General features: G+C 26.8%; 1 protein-coding gene across 1 annotated transcript in view; it reads right to left on the bottom strand.

Moving 5' to 3' along the window:
- The window catches only part of LOC111628452 (inositol 1,4,5-trisphosphate receptor-like), a 174,488-nt gene that overhangs the window by 18,294 nt on the left and 137,734 nt on the right, over positions 1-18,460 (bottom strand). Inside the window, exons 39-52 of the mRNA XM_023372248.1 lie at positions 17,393-17,440; positions 16,872-17,186; positions 16,602-16,797; positions 16,251-16,406; positions 14,485-14,642; positions 12,355-12,555; positions 12,171-12,281; positions 11,856-11,951; positions 10,200-10,448; positions 9,973-10,098; positions 9,809-9,875; positions 6,276-6,395; positions 3,544-3,716; positions 2,273-2,437 (exon numbers count right to left, since the gene is read on the bottom strand). Of these exons, the coding sequence (XP_023228016.1) occupies positions 2,273-2,437; positions 3,544-3,716; positions 6,276-6,395; positions 9,809-9,875; positions 9,973-10,098; positions 10,200-10,448; positions 11,856-11,951; positions 12,171-12,281; positions 12,355-12,555; positions 14,485-14,642; positions 16,251-16,406; positions 16,602-16,797; positions 16,872-17,186; positions 17,393-17,440 (2,181 nt within the window). The remainder of the gene's footprint in view (positions 1-2,272; positions 2,438-3,543; positions 3,717-6,275; positions 6,396-9,808; positions 9,876-9,972; positions 10,099-10,199; positions 10,449-11,855; positions 11,952-12,170; positions 12,282-12,354; positions 12,556-14,484; positions 14,643-16,250; positions 16,407-16,601; positions 16,798-16,871; positions 17,187-17,392; positions 17,441-18,460) is intronic.

An 18,460-nucleotide genomic window follows, 5' to 3' on the forward strand; every position in this document is an offset into this window, starting at 1 on the left:
ACATAAATCAATTATTCTTGTAGAATATAAATATCTTTTTCACAAATTATCATAAAAAAAAGAAATCAAAAAACAGTGCACAGAAAAAATAAGCTAATTGTAACATTCTACATTTAACAAGCAAGAATTCTTTAATTAAGTCAAGTCATCAACACACAAAATTGAAAAAAATATATATTTTAAACAATGGGAAATTTATTGCCAATGATTATATATGACATTACAACTAATAATGTAGGCCTCAGATTTTAAGGACATGTCATATTTTTTTTCTATTAGTACAACTGAACTGATTTCACAGAGACAAGCTTTGAATCATGTTGAGTATAAATGAAAGGCTATTAAATGTCCTATAAAGTCATATTTTGGCTGAAATTTTTGGGATAGGTCTTTTTTAAACCAAAATATGGTGTAATGCCTGTTTTTGTAATTTTTTTCAGTATTTTGTAGCATTTTACATCACATTTTTGAAATTGTCAATTTTTTTTAAAATTTTGCCCACTGTTGCCATGTCACTAGGGATTGGCTTGACCCCCTGGGTCAGCTTAAATCAATAGAACAACTTTTTCAAGCCAATGCCCCTAACCAATTTTTCTTTGTGTGAGAAATGCTTAGAAATATTCTTAGGGAAGCTTTCTATAAATCTCACACTTTGTGTCTTTATCATACATTGTCCTCCACATCTAGAAACCATTTAACACAATGTTTCTTCTTACTCATTTAAACAGAGGAAAGGGAAAGGTTGTCAGTAGCTCCAACCATCTCCTATTGGTACATGTTTTCGAAAGGGAGACCTATAAGGACTAAAATTTCACTTCTACTTTCAGTGAGTGCTGTTTTTTTTTTTTTTTAATTTTGCATACCTTTAATTGTATACTTTAAGACAGATAACCAAACTTTGTGAGGATAACTACACAACTTTTTAAAAATCAAATTTTAAAGGAAAGGTCAAGTTGAATTGCAATGCAAAGGTTATGGGTTAGTTTGCAAGACACCTGTGTTTTTATTTGTCCATTATTTAATTCAATGTTAAGATCTAAGAAATGAAGCTGGTTGTTACTACTTTGGTTGAGCTTTAACCTTAATCTGTATTGGTTGTGATTAAATGCTTGCAAGTCCTCCTCTATATTTGGCTTAGACTTTCAGATACACATAATCAAAATATCATCAATGTAGTGCACATAGAATGTTTGGTAAAAATTTCTCTATGGCTATAGCTTCCAGGTTTCTAATTAACAACTTACATAGATTCCTTTAAAGGGAATCTATGTAAGTTTCCCTTTAATAAAGTATTGCTGGAAGATGAAAAAGGTGTGATATCGATTAAAAGATATATTATTATTAAAATTTAAAATAATTTGGTAATTTTATAATACAGTAATAATGCACCAATTGTAAAGATAAATTGATCATTTAACTTAAAAAATGTTTTATACAGGGTTCCTACTCAAATTTTTGTTTTAAATTCCATGACTTTCCCTGACCAACTTTGTACAAATTCCCTGATCCTCATGTCCCTTAAAGTATAGCACAATGACAAAATAAAACAGCATTTGACTTACTATGCACATATGCTATTGCTTCTCCAACTTTTTAATTATTTATTTTTTCTAATTAATAGTTGTATATTTTTTTATAATTGTCAAATTATAAAAACTAAAAATAAAATGTTTTATTAAATTAAAATAGTTTATTCTGTTATTAATCCACAATCATAAATGTACATGGCTTTGAAAAAAAAAAGCAATTGTTTATTTATTATTCATTAGCAAATCCTGTACAATCCAGGTACAAGATAATATATTTATTAAATTTATCTCTTAATAAATTTCCTGAACTTTATAAAATATTAATAAACTGGGGGAAAAAAAATCAGAAATTGTTTTGTTATACAATCAAAATTATTAAAATGAAAAACAAGAAACAATTTTAATTTATATGGTGGTATTATTAATCACTTTGTACTTGTAAATTTTTGGGAAAATTTTGTCTATGCTTGGGAGAAATTTTGGGTCCTGAAAATATTCTGCACTTCTTTTCATAAGTATTGAACCACATTACTTCTTGCACCTATAGATGGCTACACTTAGTCAAGCATATTGTCAGCAAAAAATCAACAAGGCAGCAAAGGAGGCAAATTCCCTCACTTTTTGACAATTTTCCTGACTTTCCCAAACAGTAATGAAAATCCCTGATTTTTCTGACTTTCCAGGTGCCTAGGAACCCTGTAAACACTATAATTATGTTAATTAAAATAACAACTTTTACTTACAAGTACACTGTAAAAAAACGGATGCATACAAAGACCTGAAACGCATACAATCAAGTAACCAATGTGATATAACAATTCAAAATCTGTTAATATTTGTCGAAAACTTTTTGTAAAAGTTCCATGATTTCCCATGATGCTGACTAAATGTACAGAGGTAATTATTAGCTAGAAAAAAATATATAAAATGAAATTAATTATATAGAAAATATTAACTTTAGATGCTTTCTGGAAAAAACTTTTAAAATATTATTTAATATACAGGGTGATTAGAATTAAAGTTCCACTTTGAAATGGCCATAAAATGAAAACTACAGGACAGAATGTTATCAAACTTGGTAATAGTGTACAGGACATCTTGACAATTTATTTTCTGTGAAAAAAGTTCAAAAACTCACCATCAATGGGAAATGGCGCTGTCTGCAATATTGTTAAATGAAACAAGACATGAAGACATCATTGAAAATGTTTTTAATCAGTTTTAAAACGTGTTACAGAGCATGTTCAATGTGGTGTCCACCATTTTTGATAAGCAAGTTACATGGCATTACTGTGTTCTCAACAGTAGCTCTTAGCATATCACTTTCTTCCTTCTGTAAACTATTGTGATTTTGCGTAACCCCACAAACAGTTTTATTTTAAAACTGAACTTTAATTATAATCATCTTGTATTTTGATTCTCATTCAAAAACATCATCTTTAATGAACAAACAATCTTTGATGGGATTATCATTAAAAATTTTAATAAAAGAGAACAGACAAAATCCTAAATTGTAGACTTCATTATTCGTAAATCACGCCTAAATTCAAAATTTCCAGCAAATAAAAGTCAAAAACACATATTGAACGTTTTCAGCCACTAAATTTATTGGCCTTCCTCAGGAAATATCAACTGGAAAAGGCAGCTAAGTTCTATTTATAGAACAGTTTTTCCAGTTGATATTTCCTGAGGAAGGTCGATAAATTTAGTGGCTGAAAACGTTTGATATGTGTTTTTGACTTTTATTTGCTGGAAATTTTGAATTTAGGTGTGATTTACGAATATTACAGTTCCAGTTTATGGTGAGGTTGTATTTAGACTTCATTAATTTTTTTTTGTAAAAATCAATTACCATTAAAAGAAATTGAATTTATTTTTAAAAAGTGAAATGAAATTGGTGATACATAAAATCAACTAGTTTTGGTGATTTAATTTTAAAAAATTTTTTCCTGTAAAATTAAATCACCAAAAAAATAACATATATACATGAAAGAAAACAAATCATAACACTTACATTTACTGTTCCTAAAACCCATAGTGATGGCTGTAAGCCCATAGAATATATCATACGAAATATAACAGATGTAACAAAGACACGAATGCCAGTAGTTCGTGGAAGAGTAATTATTGTAGCAAAAGATACAAGCATTACAGTCCATAAGAGTCCAGAAATTCGAGAATCCAAATCTAAAATTATTAATTTTGTCATTTTAATTACAATTAACAAAATTTAAAAATTTTTTATTACAGTTTTATATTGATACCAATCATAATATTAATTAAATAAGAATTTCTTATAATTAAAATATTTTGAAAGTAATGAGTTTGGTGATGTCACTACTGAAAATAACAACACATAATTAATGTATTTTGTGGTTGACTATATCTATAATACTATTCTTATGGAACTAAAAATCATGTATAAACACAGCATTTGTGCACCCATGCCATAAAAGTTTTATGGCATGGGTGCACAAATGCTGTGTTTATACATGATTTTTTATGATGACATAAAAGTTTTATGGCATAGGTGTGCAAACACTGTGTATATACATGATTTTGAGTTCCATAAGTATAGTGTTATAGATGTAGTCAACCACAAAATACTGTATGACAATTTGTTTATAATAATTGCCTATATTATAAATTAATTGCATAATATACTATTAAAGTTCCAACTGTATATATGTTTTGATAAGTTTACATTAATCTATCTCTGTTGTTCAGATATCCATTTGTAAACATGATTTTCAAGCAACCATTACAGATTTGAAATCTGAACAAAAACCTGTTATATAATTTATATGTGTTTCTGAAAAACTATTACTATAAAATTTCATATGATAAAAAATGATGCTATACCCTACATACAAGTTAGTCAACCACACAAGTAATTTTAGACAAGAAAAAGGACAAATAACAGTTTATCCTGTAAGATATTTGCAATTTTCAAATTGCAGATCCATACATTCCCACTGTCATCTGTATGTCTGTCTTTCATTAATCCTGAGAATGAAGTTAGTTAGATGAAAATCAAGATCAGATATGGGGAGCTTAGGGAACAGAGGCACTGATTAACTATATACAAACTTCCAATATGGACCAGAAGTCATGTGATTTCAATTCAAAATTTTCTAGAGTTAGATAGAAGACTGGTATGATTAGGGGCAAGGTCATGAAAATCCAGATGAGATATGAAAAGCTTAGGAGCCAGAGACCCCAATTAACTGTATACAAACTTTTGAGGTTAACTACAATGACAGACTGCATTTTTTAATTTTTTAAAATTAAAAAATGCAGTCTGTTATTGTGATGATATCACAATAAATAATTATTTTTTCTCTGTAAGTTCTCAACAAGCCTACAAGTTTTGAATATACAATAGTACCATAATAAAGCCAATAAAATAGTTTGGGAAAATGAATGATGATAATGCTGAACTCAAAAAGATTAGTGTTAGTTATGTTCATTAAGTGATATAAAACACTACAGTAGAACCCCTCTAATCCGTAACCTTTGGGACTGGGGGTATGGTCGGGACGCAAAAAAGGTAAAATTAGCAGTGCTACAAAGACTGGACAAAGGGGAAGATTGTTTATTTTACTTTTTTCTGATAATCCATATCAGAAAAAAGTAAAATAAACAATCTTCCCCTTTGTCCAGTCTTTGTAGCACTGCTAATTTTTCATTTAATGAAAGAGTAATGTGTTTACGTTTCACTCATGACATGTTAAAAACACACACAAAACTGTACATGTACACACAATGTAAAACATATACTGTAATAAACACAGAAAAATGCCACGGACAGTGAATCACCGACGAGTCAGGACAAGTTTCTTGACTCCAACCACTGTCGGATTAACCGGAGTGATGGACTAGCCAAGGGCGGACTAGAGGGGTTCTACTATAATTCATAATGAACAAACTGTGTAAGAGTCTTAAGTGAAGAAATCAATATTGAATTAATCAATCATCATATTTGTTCGGCCTTGCATCATATGTCTTTTTGTCTTTTCTGCTATAACTTCAAACAAACTGGTAATATGTGTGTTATTATTCAGATAGAATGAGATATAAAATTATAAATATTTTAAACATTATTAATCAAAAGAAATTGAATTAATGTTTGAAAAATAAGTTAAATGCTAAGATCAATATAATTCATCAGGAAAATATTTTGAAAGATAACAGAAGTAATTTTTTATCTTATACACCTAATTCATTTCTTGGTAAAGCAATCTTGTTACTTTTAAAATTTTCCTCAAATTCAGAAAAAGCTTTCTATTTTAAGAAAATTTATAACTTCAAAATTAAATAACGCATGTAAAATTTATAATCTAAAATTGGGAATTAAGATGATGTGTTAAATGTTTTTATTATATATAAAAAAGTTATTAAATAATAAATATTTCAACAGACTATGGCAAGCTATTTGCAATGGCAAATTATAATTATTAATAAATTTATATTTGTTTTTATTCAATTTTTTATCCAGGAAGTGGATTTTATAATTGGTTTTAATTTATGTAATTCCCTTTTCCATAATCATTTTTATAAAATATGAAGATTTATTATGAAACTTTGTCATTCTCTTTTTCTCAAAAATAAATAAAAATGATAATTACTCTTAGGATAATATTCTAATAGAATAGTTTCAAAATGGAATATTAATTACACTAGCTAATTATTTTTGGATACTTTTTCTACAATAATATTTTACTTGTAAAATAAAAAAAATAATACCTTTAACTTCATTGAAAGGATAGAAAAATGCAACGATTACATTTATTAAAACTGCAAAATTAAATGCAATAGTGCTCCACATGGACATGTGACGACTAACCCAATAAAGTAACGGTTGACCTAAAACAAATAATGGGTTAAATTGAAAATCATCATTTTTAAAATATATAAATTGTCATGAAGTATATTATATTTTAAAAAATATTACAAAAATATAAGTATTAAATAAAAAATTATTAGAATAATAAAAATGTAATACAGTAAGACCCCACTTAATGCTGCCTCAATTAATGCTGATTCAATATAATGTGGTCTACTTGAAACCTAAAAAAAGTTCAAAATTTACACTGATTCAAATTATCGCAGCATTTCATTGATTCATATATACGATTATTTATGAACATGAACCAATCAGCAAAAGGAGGCAATTTGTCATAGTGCTGTATTTCCCTTAAATCTATGTTTGTTTTGTGCAATTTTGAAAAAAATATAACATTATGGATGTCATAAGAAATATTGACTTTGCTTGGTATGAATTAACTGATAAATGCATGAACAAAGTGTGGAAGAAGTTATGTCTGAAGGTATCCAAGAATTTTCAATGAGAAGAGTCTATCATTGACTAAATTGTCAACCTAATCGATACAGCAGGACTAGAAGATATAGACGAGCAGGATATTGAGGAGTTACTGAAGGTTTCTGGTGACAGCCTTACCAATGACAACCTTCAAGAACTGGCAGAACAAGGAATTCATGTAGAACTGGAAAACAGTGATTCTGAAAATGAAGAATCCAAAGAATTTCTCTACAGATTTCCTTAGTAAAAGTTTGGTAATGATAACCAAAATCATTGGTCAAACTGTAGTGAAAGATCCAGATTTTGAAAGGAGTGCAAAAGCAAAATGAGCATTTTGGATGAGATCTCTTGCTACCGACATTTGCTTAATGAAAGAAAAAAAAGCAACAAAAGAAACTACACAACTTTATTGAAAAAAACAAGAATTTCAGATTTGCCAGGACCTTCATCACAAAAAATGAACTTTACATTTCTGTGTGCACACATTTGTGTTATTTAACATATATTATTATGCAAATTAATATAAAAATAACTTAAAAATTAAAGTAAAATCTGTTTATTTTTGGTCACGTGTTCCCTTTTTCCTATTTACTCTATGTTGAAATGACCTCATTTAATGCTGTTATGTTTAGTGCTTTGTCATATCGGAATGCATCACCCACATTAAGTGGGGTCTTACTGTACTTTACATTTAAATAATTTAATGAAAATATAAACTATACCATATTAAATACCATTTTAATTATATATTCTCAACTGAAACATAAATATCATAATTGTAAAATTTACAATCTCATATATTGCTCAAAATGCTAATACAGGTATACCTTGCCTTATGTTGGTAATTGGTTCCAGGAGAGGCGACTTAAGTCAAAAAATGATGTAAATCGAATTTACTTTTCTCCAAATTTACTTGTCACTAGGCTAAACCACAAATAACCATTCCCAGTTTTGTATTTTATTTATAAATGCATTTTTAATAATATATTGTTAATAATAATCTATTTTAAGCTTACAAACCAATAAATTTTAATTTTTAATATAGTACGAAAAAAGTAATCTAAATTTATGAATTCATGTACGTACAGTACATACTTGTAAATGTACATGTTTACAATTTGGCAATGTTTACAGTACATCGCATACTCTTTATTTGTGAATGTGGTTTGCTCTAAGACATTATAAAATAAAATGATTTTATAAGGTTAAATAACAAATACAGTTATTAAAATTATCTTATGACAGTAGAAAATAAACTAATTTATATTAAATTTACTAATATCGAGTGGCGCTGAAAACAATGCCAAATGGTAGATATTGGAACTACCATGGAAAACACCAATATTGAGCACTTAAAGACCACTAAATAAGATGACAANAATCTATTTTAAGCTTACAAACCAATAAATTTTAATTTTTAATATAGTACGAAAAAAGTAATCTAAATTTATGAATTCATGTACGTACAGTACATACTTGTAAATGTACATGTTTACAATTTGGCAATGTTTACAGTACATCGCATACTCTTTATTTGTGAATGTGGTTTGCTCTAAGACATTATAAAATAAAATGATTTTATAAGGTTAAATAACAAATACAGTTATTAAAATTATCTTATGACAGTAGAAAATAAACTAATTTATATTAAATTTACTAATATCGAGTGGCGCTGAAAACAATGCCAAATGGTAGATATTGGAACTACCATGGAAAACACCAATATTGAGCACTTAAAGACCACTAAATAAGATGACACAGATGTTTTCATGTTTCGTTCTCTAGGATTATGATGATTATATTAACATTTACTGTAAATGTACATATTTTAATATGATTTTATGTGCTTTAATGCTTTTCTAGTGATATTATGACTTCAATATTTGTGGCGGACAGACATAAAGTCGAATAAAATGACTTAAACTTGATTTGCAATAAAAATATATNTACTGTAAATGTACATATTTTAATATGATTTTATGTGCTTTAATGCTTTTCTAGTGATATTATGACTTCAATATTTGTGGCGGACAGACATAAAGTCGAATAAAATGACTTAAACTTGATTTGCAAAAAAAATATATGGAAAAATTTCCATATATATTTTTTGACAAATGACATATAATCGAGAATGACATAACTCGAGGTATACCTGTACATAAGCCTTCAAATTATGAAATACTTTAATTGAATAATATGTATAAACTTTCCATAGTTCTATAGTACAGTTATTTTTATGAAAATACAAACTTCAGATTAGTTTTTAACTAATCCAAGCACTTTTTAAACAACTATATCTAATCTGCAGACAGTTTTTAAATATTTAAAGAAATATCAGTAATATATGAAGAAATTTTAATCTATAATATAAGTAACATAAAAATGACTCACTACTGAAATCCTGAAGAGTAAAAATTAGAAATGAGAAAACTGTCTAGAAATAAATTATAAAAACATTTTAAAAGTTGTTTAAAAAGTGATTAGATTAGTTAAAACTAATCTCAAGTTAATATTTTCATAAAAAGAACTGTACTAACACAACTACATATGAATGGCATTTAAAAGATTAAACTATTGGAATCTGGTTTCAAGATGAACTATACCTCAAAAATGCAACCAGAGTCTGTAAGCATTATGCCACTAAAGCAATTTATTATATATTTAAAGACATTTCTTACCAAGTTCTTTCATTTGTATTTTTGAATTAAACAAAAAAAAAATTTCAAATATTCCAAACAGTTATATTTATTAGATTATAGAATATATTACAGTTTATTTTTTGAGATTATTTATAAATGTACAAGAGTTAAATTTTTCAAGACTAATTATTTAAAAAATGGTAATATACTGAGAATATATTATTATTTGATTTGTGCTGAGTTAACATCAATATTTTTTAATTTTGTTATAAAAATGCTTGAACATAATTTTTGTATTTAAAGTTTTTTTAACTTACCTCTTAATTTTTTCTGCCACTTCATTTCACTAAATAAATCTTCTGTTCTTTCAAAGAAATCTGAAACCTACATTTATCCAATCAATATTAAAAAGTTAGCTTTTTTTTTAAATAAGAGTAAATTATTTATAAAAAGAATGAAACAAATTTGTATTAATAAATACCTTACTTCCTTGCTCGTCTCTCTCTGCTGTAAAATAAACTTTCATTTTAGATTCTCTAGTTAAAAACTCACATATCTGTGGCACTGGAAAAACAATTTGTTCCATTGTACGATCATGACGAACAATCTGTATTCAAATTAAAAAAAAAAGTAAAATTTAAAAATTTATACAAACAAAATTATTTTATTTTAAAAAAATAAATTACTTGAAATAAATTTAATGGTTACCTCAATCTGAACTGTGTGACTAGCATAATATTGAAGTGCTTGATTCATTTTTGAATCTGGATCATTATGATTTATTTTAAGTAAAGATGCCAGTTCTTTGTTATGCTGAGCTAACTGATGACATAATATGTAAATATTATGACCAACTTCTTTTGACGAAACACCATCGTCACCTTCAATCATTTCTTCGCTTTCATCATCTTCATCGTCATCACCTTCCTGATGATATGCCATACAAGCAACATCTAACTGTAGCAGGAATATATTATTTTAATTATAAACCAATAATTTTATTAAAAAGTCTATCTGATAATTTATGAGAAATTAAAATATTTATAGTGTAAAGACATACAGTAATATTTTAAAATATAAAATGATTAGGACTACTATGTTAAAAATTAAATATTAAATAACAAGTTTAATGATTAAAAAGATGCTAAATGCTAATTGATGCAAACAAATTATAAGTTTAATGTTAGAAACAAAATCTGTAGAAAATTTTACTTAATAAAAATAAAAATTTACACACACAGCATGTATTAATAACAAAATATCTAAAAACCAGATTTTTTTTGTTTTTATATATGATTAACATCTAGCCTATTATTACACTAAAGAAATTCAGCATTTGTGAAACTAATAGACAAAAACTTTCTTTTAACTCATCTATCTCTTTAAACACGAAATTGGCTTAATCCATTCGAAATGAAATTGGCCAAGAGAAAGTTCTTTGACTGGTTTTGCTATACAAATTCTCCTTGTATTCTGAGGGTTAAAAACAATTTTGTATCTGTCTAGCCCTTCTTTGGTGAAACAGTGATTGTTACCAGCACATTCACATTTGTCAAAAGTGAAGTAGGACTTGTTGTCAATAACCACATCAAGATTGACATCTTTGAAATTCCATCAAGCAGCTTTTGCAGAAGAGGCTTTTTAGTAGCAAGTTGCTTTATTGTGTATTTTTGAGCACACTTTTGCTTCTTGAGAATCACATCATGTTCCTTCAGAAAAAGGTGGACTTGTCTGAATGAATGTAAACGTTGGATGGCTGCGAATGATGTGGTTGTCATGAGGGCTGATAAATATATATCAATAGTTAAATATATTTTCTTATAAATAAAATATAATGTCATAAATCCTATACGTCAATTGACCAAAAACTCAATAGAAATATAAACATTATTTAATAATATGTACAGTACAGTACTGTAACACATATTTAACATAAAATAATAAACTTCAAATGGTAAATGAAAAGAAAAAAATAGAATAATAATAAAATGAAACTATGTGGTAGTTAATATGACTACAAACAAGTCTGGATATTTTACAAGTTACATAACTGTCAAATTGACTGCAGATAAAATAAATGAAGTCTGACTTTAAGATAAACTAAGAAAATTAATATATTAGCTGCAATTCTTCAAATAGAACAAGTATACTCCATTATTGGTATCTATTTATATATTACATTATGGAGAGTTTCTCTAGCTGAACTCAGATTTCTTAGCAGATTTGAACAAATTAGGTATCAATAGACAGAAGTGGGTCTGCAGACATACAATAATGATATAATAGACATCTTGTATTGTCTGATTTTAAGACAGTTTCATTTAACATTTTTATAGTATATTAACAATAAAAATAAAATCTTACCAGTTGTTTTGGACTCATATTATACAATATTCTCTCTGCATTTTCACTATCAGCTCTGCTTTCCATTATAGCCAATAAAAGTTTGGAAGCATTATTCTTTAATAAAATACAATATTTTAATTGAATAATAAAATACATTTCATTCATATTCAGAGAAAATAAATAAATATTTAAGAAAAGACTATAATATTTTATTCCATTTCATAAAAAAATAGGAATAATTTTAATAAAACAAACAATTTTCAAATATATTAATTTAATGATAAAAGTATTGTTATCGTTTACTTGTTTTAGGTTTAAATATTACCAACTTACTTTTAATTCCAATACTAAATCCATTCTTTTTTTCCCAAGTGGATTAATATCATTTAAAATTAATGCAATGATTATATCAATACCATTACTTTCATGAGCTGCAATACAATTCTATTAAACAAAATAAAACAAATTATGGTAACTATCAGAGTAAAATAAAGTAAGTTAGAAAATATAGAATTACTTGATTCTCATGGCAAGGTCCTTGACAATATTCAGTTAGTGTTTCTAATGTTTGATTTACTAAGTTTACATTATTTTCATTTATATATAATCCCAATAAGCCTAAACCTCCAGTAGTGCTTCCGCAAATACAGTCAAGGAACATTAATGTTTCGGATACAAGATTGTAATTTGTTTTATTATTCTGATGCCTCAAAAAATTCTGAAAATAAATTTAATACATTTTTTTAATATAAATAAATAAATATATTGGTATATATTACATTATACAAGCATATTATATATTATATAATAATTACAAAATTTGGATGATATAAAAATAAATAAGATTTTACTTTCACAAAAACTTTTCATTTACATTTAAAAAATGAATATGGAGAAGAAAATCAAGAAATTTACTTTAATATTGTTTACTCTATCTAATATCATATAAGTTTATAAATTTTATTCTTAGTCTATATCAATTAGACACATATATGCACGAGAGCTTATCAGTGTAATGAAGCTGTAGTAGTGCATATCAGTTTCTGTTGGATCAGCCAGTTCAAATAAAATGTTTTTTGTTCCTGGAGGTAAGAATGTAAAAAAAGTGATGTTCTTAAAAACTATTACAACTGTGAGACATCATCCATGATAATTGTAAACATGCCATATTTACAATGGCTCTTTAATGTATATTTTTATGATTTATATCAGGGGTGGCCAAGCTTCTTGATAGTCCAAGCCATTTTTCAAAATTTGAAATTTTTCCCGAGCCGCAATTAAATACGTATTAAAAAGGTATGCAAAAATTCCAGATTACAAATTATATCCGTAGCAAGAGTGATGCAAATTGTTTCCTCCAGAGCACAATGTCAACTGTCCATTGCAATGACAGTTTACAAATTCAAAATCGGTCTGGACTCGGTTGATAATGGACGATTACGCCACTGTTTATGTTCGTTCGCGCAGTTTTCGATGAGTCATATCATTCTTAACTTGGACGGAAATGAAATTTGTTACAACGTTGCACTTAGTCTTTCATATTTGTTGTTAGTAATTTAAAAGACATTTTGAAACACATACGGAACAATAATAATTTTTTAAAATATAGTAACACAAAAATGAAAAGGGAACTCGGGTACATTTATCGAGAGCCACAAATAATCATTCAAAGAGCCGCATGCGGCTCGCGAGCCGCAGGTTGGCCACCCCTGATTTATATAATGTTACAATTTATTTATATAATTTTATGAACACTAACTAAAGGGGGACATATTGACTCTGAAATGCATTTTAAGTGTTCTATATAACATATTATCAAAAAAAAAAAAGCTGTACCTTATTGTAGATAATCATTAAAGATTTTGTAATTTAATTCTCATTCACTGGTGTGATAAGCCCTCATGTACAGTAAAGCGTCGTTTATCTGAAAGTCAACTATCCGAAAGAATTCCAGTCGGCAAATTTAAATTTTCGCTAGTGCTGTGGCACTGCAATCTGTGGCTACTCAAATATTTTACGTTTTTGATACTAAATTAACTTCTGAAGTAGAATTTTTTATTGTTTTTATATTTTTCAATATATTTATTTTGTTTGTACAAAATAAAAAAATAATTTTTAATGATACAATAGTCTTTGTTAAGCTTAACATTGACGAAAATTCAACGCAAAGCAACACGCAACAGAGAAAATTTCAACATGGGACAGGTTATATTTTTTCGTACATAATCAGTTATCCGAAATATCAATTTTCCAAACAACTCCAGTCCCCAATTGATTCGGATAAACGACGCTCTACTGTATATATGTATCTAATTGATATAGACTAAGAATAAAACATTAAGGGCTAAAAACAATAGATTACAATAATAAACTAATAAATGTAATAAACTATAAAACTTCTAGAATATGTTGACATTTTTTAATTAAATTTAACAACTAAGAAAAATGGCTAACATATTTTAAAATAATATGCAAATAATTTACACAAAAATTTTCTAAAAAACTTCAAAGTTACTTGTTAACTGTGGTTAAATATAACAATAAAAATTATAGTTTTTTTTATTTAAAAATATCATACTAATGATATCTTAAATATTTATGTAATATTATTGTACTATTTTATAACAACTTTTAACACAATACTGACCTGAAGATTATTATTATGATTTTCACAAAGTAATTGCAAGAACCGAAGAATTGGTTGCATTATTTCAATATCTGGTGCCAGCTTATTTTCTTCAGCATCTTTACTTTTTTCTGCTTTTTCAGCTAATATCTCTTCTAATGCATTACATGACTGAGAAACTACATAAATCATATATTAAATACATTAATCTGTGTATGATAAAGTACTTAATTCAAACCATTATTTTTAATTTTAAATATAATCAATATATAAAGTTATCATTTTATGTTCTTAAGTCAATGATTTTTGAACTTTTTCATATTTATTTGCAAATACAGATATAGTATATCCTGCAAAATGTCTTCTCAATTGACATTTTTCTGGTAGAACATTTCTTAGTTTTTTAGTGTCTAAACTTCATAGAATGTATATACAGTAGTCACCATGAAAATGAAATCACTACGATATAGGCTCATTCACAAAATTTTTAAAAGGGCAAAGTTTTGGAAAAAAAATATTATTTTTTATAATATAGCTTATTAATTTTTACAATACAGAATAACATAATACAGTTAACTAAGGAAGAACTGAATAGCTACAAAATAAGTTATACACAATATACTGTTTAATTTTAATTTTTTGATTCTTCCCAAATTGGTGGGATTAAACCCCCAAAACCTTGTGTTGGCCTTGCTATGATATATACCAAAAGTGTTCAACAGATATGCAAAGTAGAATATTTAAGCCATTTAAGCTATGATTGTTGTTTGTAATAACAATATATAGAGAATAAACCAAGAAGAATCAACAAAAGAAAGTGCAATTTATTACATATAATGATACACTGAACAAATATTATTTCACATCACAGCCACATCAATACTGTTAATAAACACTTTTGAACAACTTGACATTCACAGTTACATAGGAGAAAAAATGTTTACAGAATAAATAAGCCTTGAAAAACATAATATAAACAATTATTTCTCATTAAATGGACCTTCATAGAGCTATAAGGTTTAGTCTTCTTCACATGAGTACCAAGGCATTTTACCCTATGTTATAGACCTTAATCTAGAGCAGGCAGATATGGCCATGTTGTGAAAGTAAATAAAATCATGTTACCAAAAATTCAAAGATGTTGATAGTAATATGTATAGTCTGAATCTGATTTGGAGTTTCACCAAAATAAAACAGACTATTACATGTGGCATCTAATAAAGAAACTGTTTATTAACAACCATATTAATTGTCTGATTGATCAACAAGCAATTAATATGGTTGTAAATGAACAGTTTCTTTATATATAATAATATGTATACAACTTGCATACCATACCAAAACACCTTACATTTACAATAAGGCATGGCAACAGCATGTAATGATCAGAAATCAATTCTTTAAGCATTTTTCATCTTAACATGATTATTTATTACTTATATATTGGTATTTTATTGTATTTTAATTATGTTTAAGAAAATTAGTTGAGAGACTTGGGCGACATTGTAACATATTATTATTGTTCACATTTAAAATAATGAGAAATAGACTACCAGTTAGCACTGTCATGAAAAATGTTGTTTTTAGGAACGGATTACTGACATTAAACAGGAGATGCCTATACTCTTAATATGATACCAAATTTTATACAATTCTTTAAATAAATTTTGATTTCTAAAATAATTCTTAGATTAATATTCAATGTTTTATTCTAATTCAATGCCCAAAAGAGAAGTCAAAAATCAAATTATAAGTATTACATCTCTACTTAAATATTAAACTGTTACCTTGACTAATAGTTAAAATATCCATATCTGAAGGTTGTGATGGTGATGTGGAACCAAGATTACGTAAATGAGCATATGCTTTATTTGTGGCTAAAGCAGCATCTTCTAATTGTTCTTTTAATTCTTCAGTAATAACTACACCATTCTGCTTCAATACTATAAACATAAGTGATTATTTAGTTATGAAGTAAATAAATAAATGAATAATATATCTATACCAAGTTTAAATTCAATGTTGATGTGACAAACTAATTATTATTAATGCTATCAAATTTAAATCACTTACTATTTTAATCAGATATTATTACATACCAGTACATGTATTATATTTTCTGTAACTGAACAAATTACCTTTAAGTTTTCTTCCATCTTTGCTATTATCCTTTCCTAAACTATCCTTTTCTTCTCCAGCATGTGCTGCAATATCTGCTGTGTTTACTGTAACTGTTGATTTAATTTCTTGTTGAGCAATTTTCATTTTATCATAAAATACTTTAAAAAATTTTTCAGATATATTGCCTGATGTTAATTTCATATACATAGATTTCTGAAATAATATACAAATTTATTTTTAAATGCTTTTACTTTGATTAAAAAAATAACATAAGAAATTTTCCTAACCTGAATAACAGGATTTCCACCTTCCAAAAGAGCTTTTCCCAGTTCAACACTTTCTAAAAATATTGCGTGATTTGGATTCTTCATAATTAATTCTACTACTAAATTCGATGCACCTTCATGATCTAAATGACATTGAACTTCTGCTAAAGTCATTTGGGCTCGGCTTAACATTACTCCTCCCGGGCCATGGGTAATATTGCTACTAGGAACTGAATTATTTGTAGGATTTTGTTTATTCATTGTGGATGATGCATCACGCTTTGTATGACTTTTTCCAAAATATCTAGTCAGTAATGTCTGTCGTAATGCTTCACCCTATATAAAAATAATAAATGTTTAATAAAAATTAATGTTATACTAAGACAATGAGTTGTGATGAGTGAAACACTTTAAAAAACGGACTTTTATGGATAATAATCTACACATATTTCAAAACATGCAAGTAGATTTTTTTTGTCTATTCATGCAGTGTGGCCATGCACACAAACACCAATATTAACTCACTTCCCACTTTCTCTTACCCTCCATTGATCATCTATTTCCTTCTTGGTTAATATCTTGGGATCCATCTTTTTTTGAAAGCAGTGTAAAGTTTAAAAAGAATTAATTATAAGAAATATTAAATTCATATTCCACATTTTTTAGTCTCATTTCAATAAGTCAAATACATAGCATATATAATTGAAAGATATAAATTTGTCAAATTTTGAATCATCATTATTAATTAATCTATAATCAGAATCATAGCATTGTTGATTTTTCTGTTTACAAAGCTCAGAAATTATATTATTATTGAATAACAAAAGCTAAAGAACCCAAAATTTCTTAACAATATATGTCATTCAATAAAGTCCAACTTGCTACTGCAGTTAACTCAAAAAAGCAAACAATACACCTTTATGTCATTCAAATTTAATATTTCTCCAAGTTTATATGATTTAAGAACATAATTCTAACCAAGATCTATTTCCACCCCAAAGTAAAAGGTTCTATCACAAAAAAAAAAAAAGTTGTGCACTTTGCATCATATCTAATTAGTATTCTTTACTAGATCCCCAATATCTATAATGAAAATGTTCTGTAATAATTATAAAACATTTTTGATTTTCAATTTTTGTTGGAAATAGAGCCCTTTGCCTCAGGAAGTAGAAATCAATTTATATAAAAAATGATTGTTAACTAATTAAATTAGTTATTTCTGTTTCAATTTTTTTTTACTTTAACAAATTTCTATTTATTTTTCTTATTTTGATGTGAGTAAAGTTTTTTTTTTTAATATTTTCAATAAAATTTCATAAAATTTTGATGTTTTTCTTCCTTAAAAAAATATAAATTTAATTTGGGTTTATAAAATAAAATTTAAGTGTAAATTAGCCTATTATTTTTCTTTCTAAATTTTTACTTAATTATATATATATTTTTCTCAACATTGATATAATTTTAAAATTTATTTGATGAAATAATGACTTTTAACACTATAATCTACATGAGTCATAAAAGTCACTGAGATAGTTTGTAGTGGGCAGTCAACAAGTGTTTGAATACTTGTTGACTGCCCATTACAAACTATCTCAGAGTTAGCAATCTAA

This window comes from Centruroides sculpturatus, unplaced genomic scaffold (genome assembly GCF_000671375.1).
Source record: "Centruroides sculpturatus isolate CEXI.00-Female unplaced genomic scaffold, Cexi_2.0 scaffold522, whole genome shotgun sequence".
Taxonomy (NCBI): Eukaryota; Metazoa; Arthropoda; class Arachnida; order Scorpiones; family Buthidae; genus Centruroides; species Centruroides sculpturatus.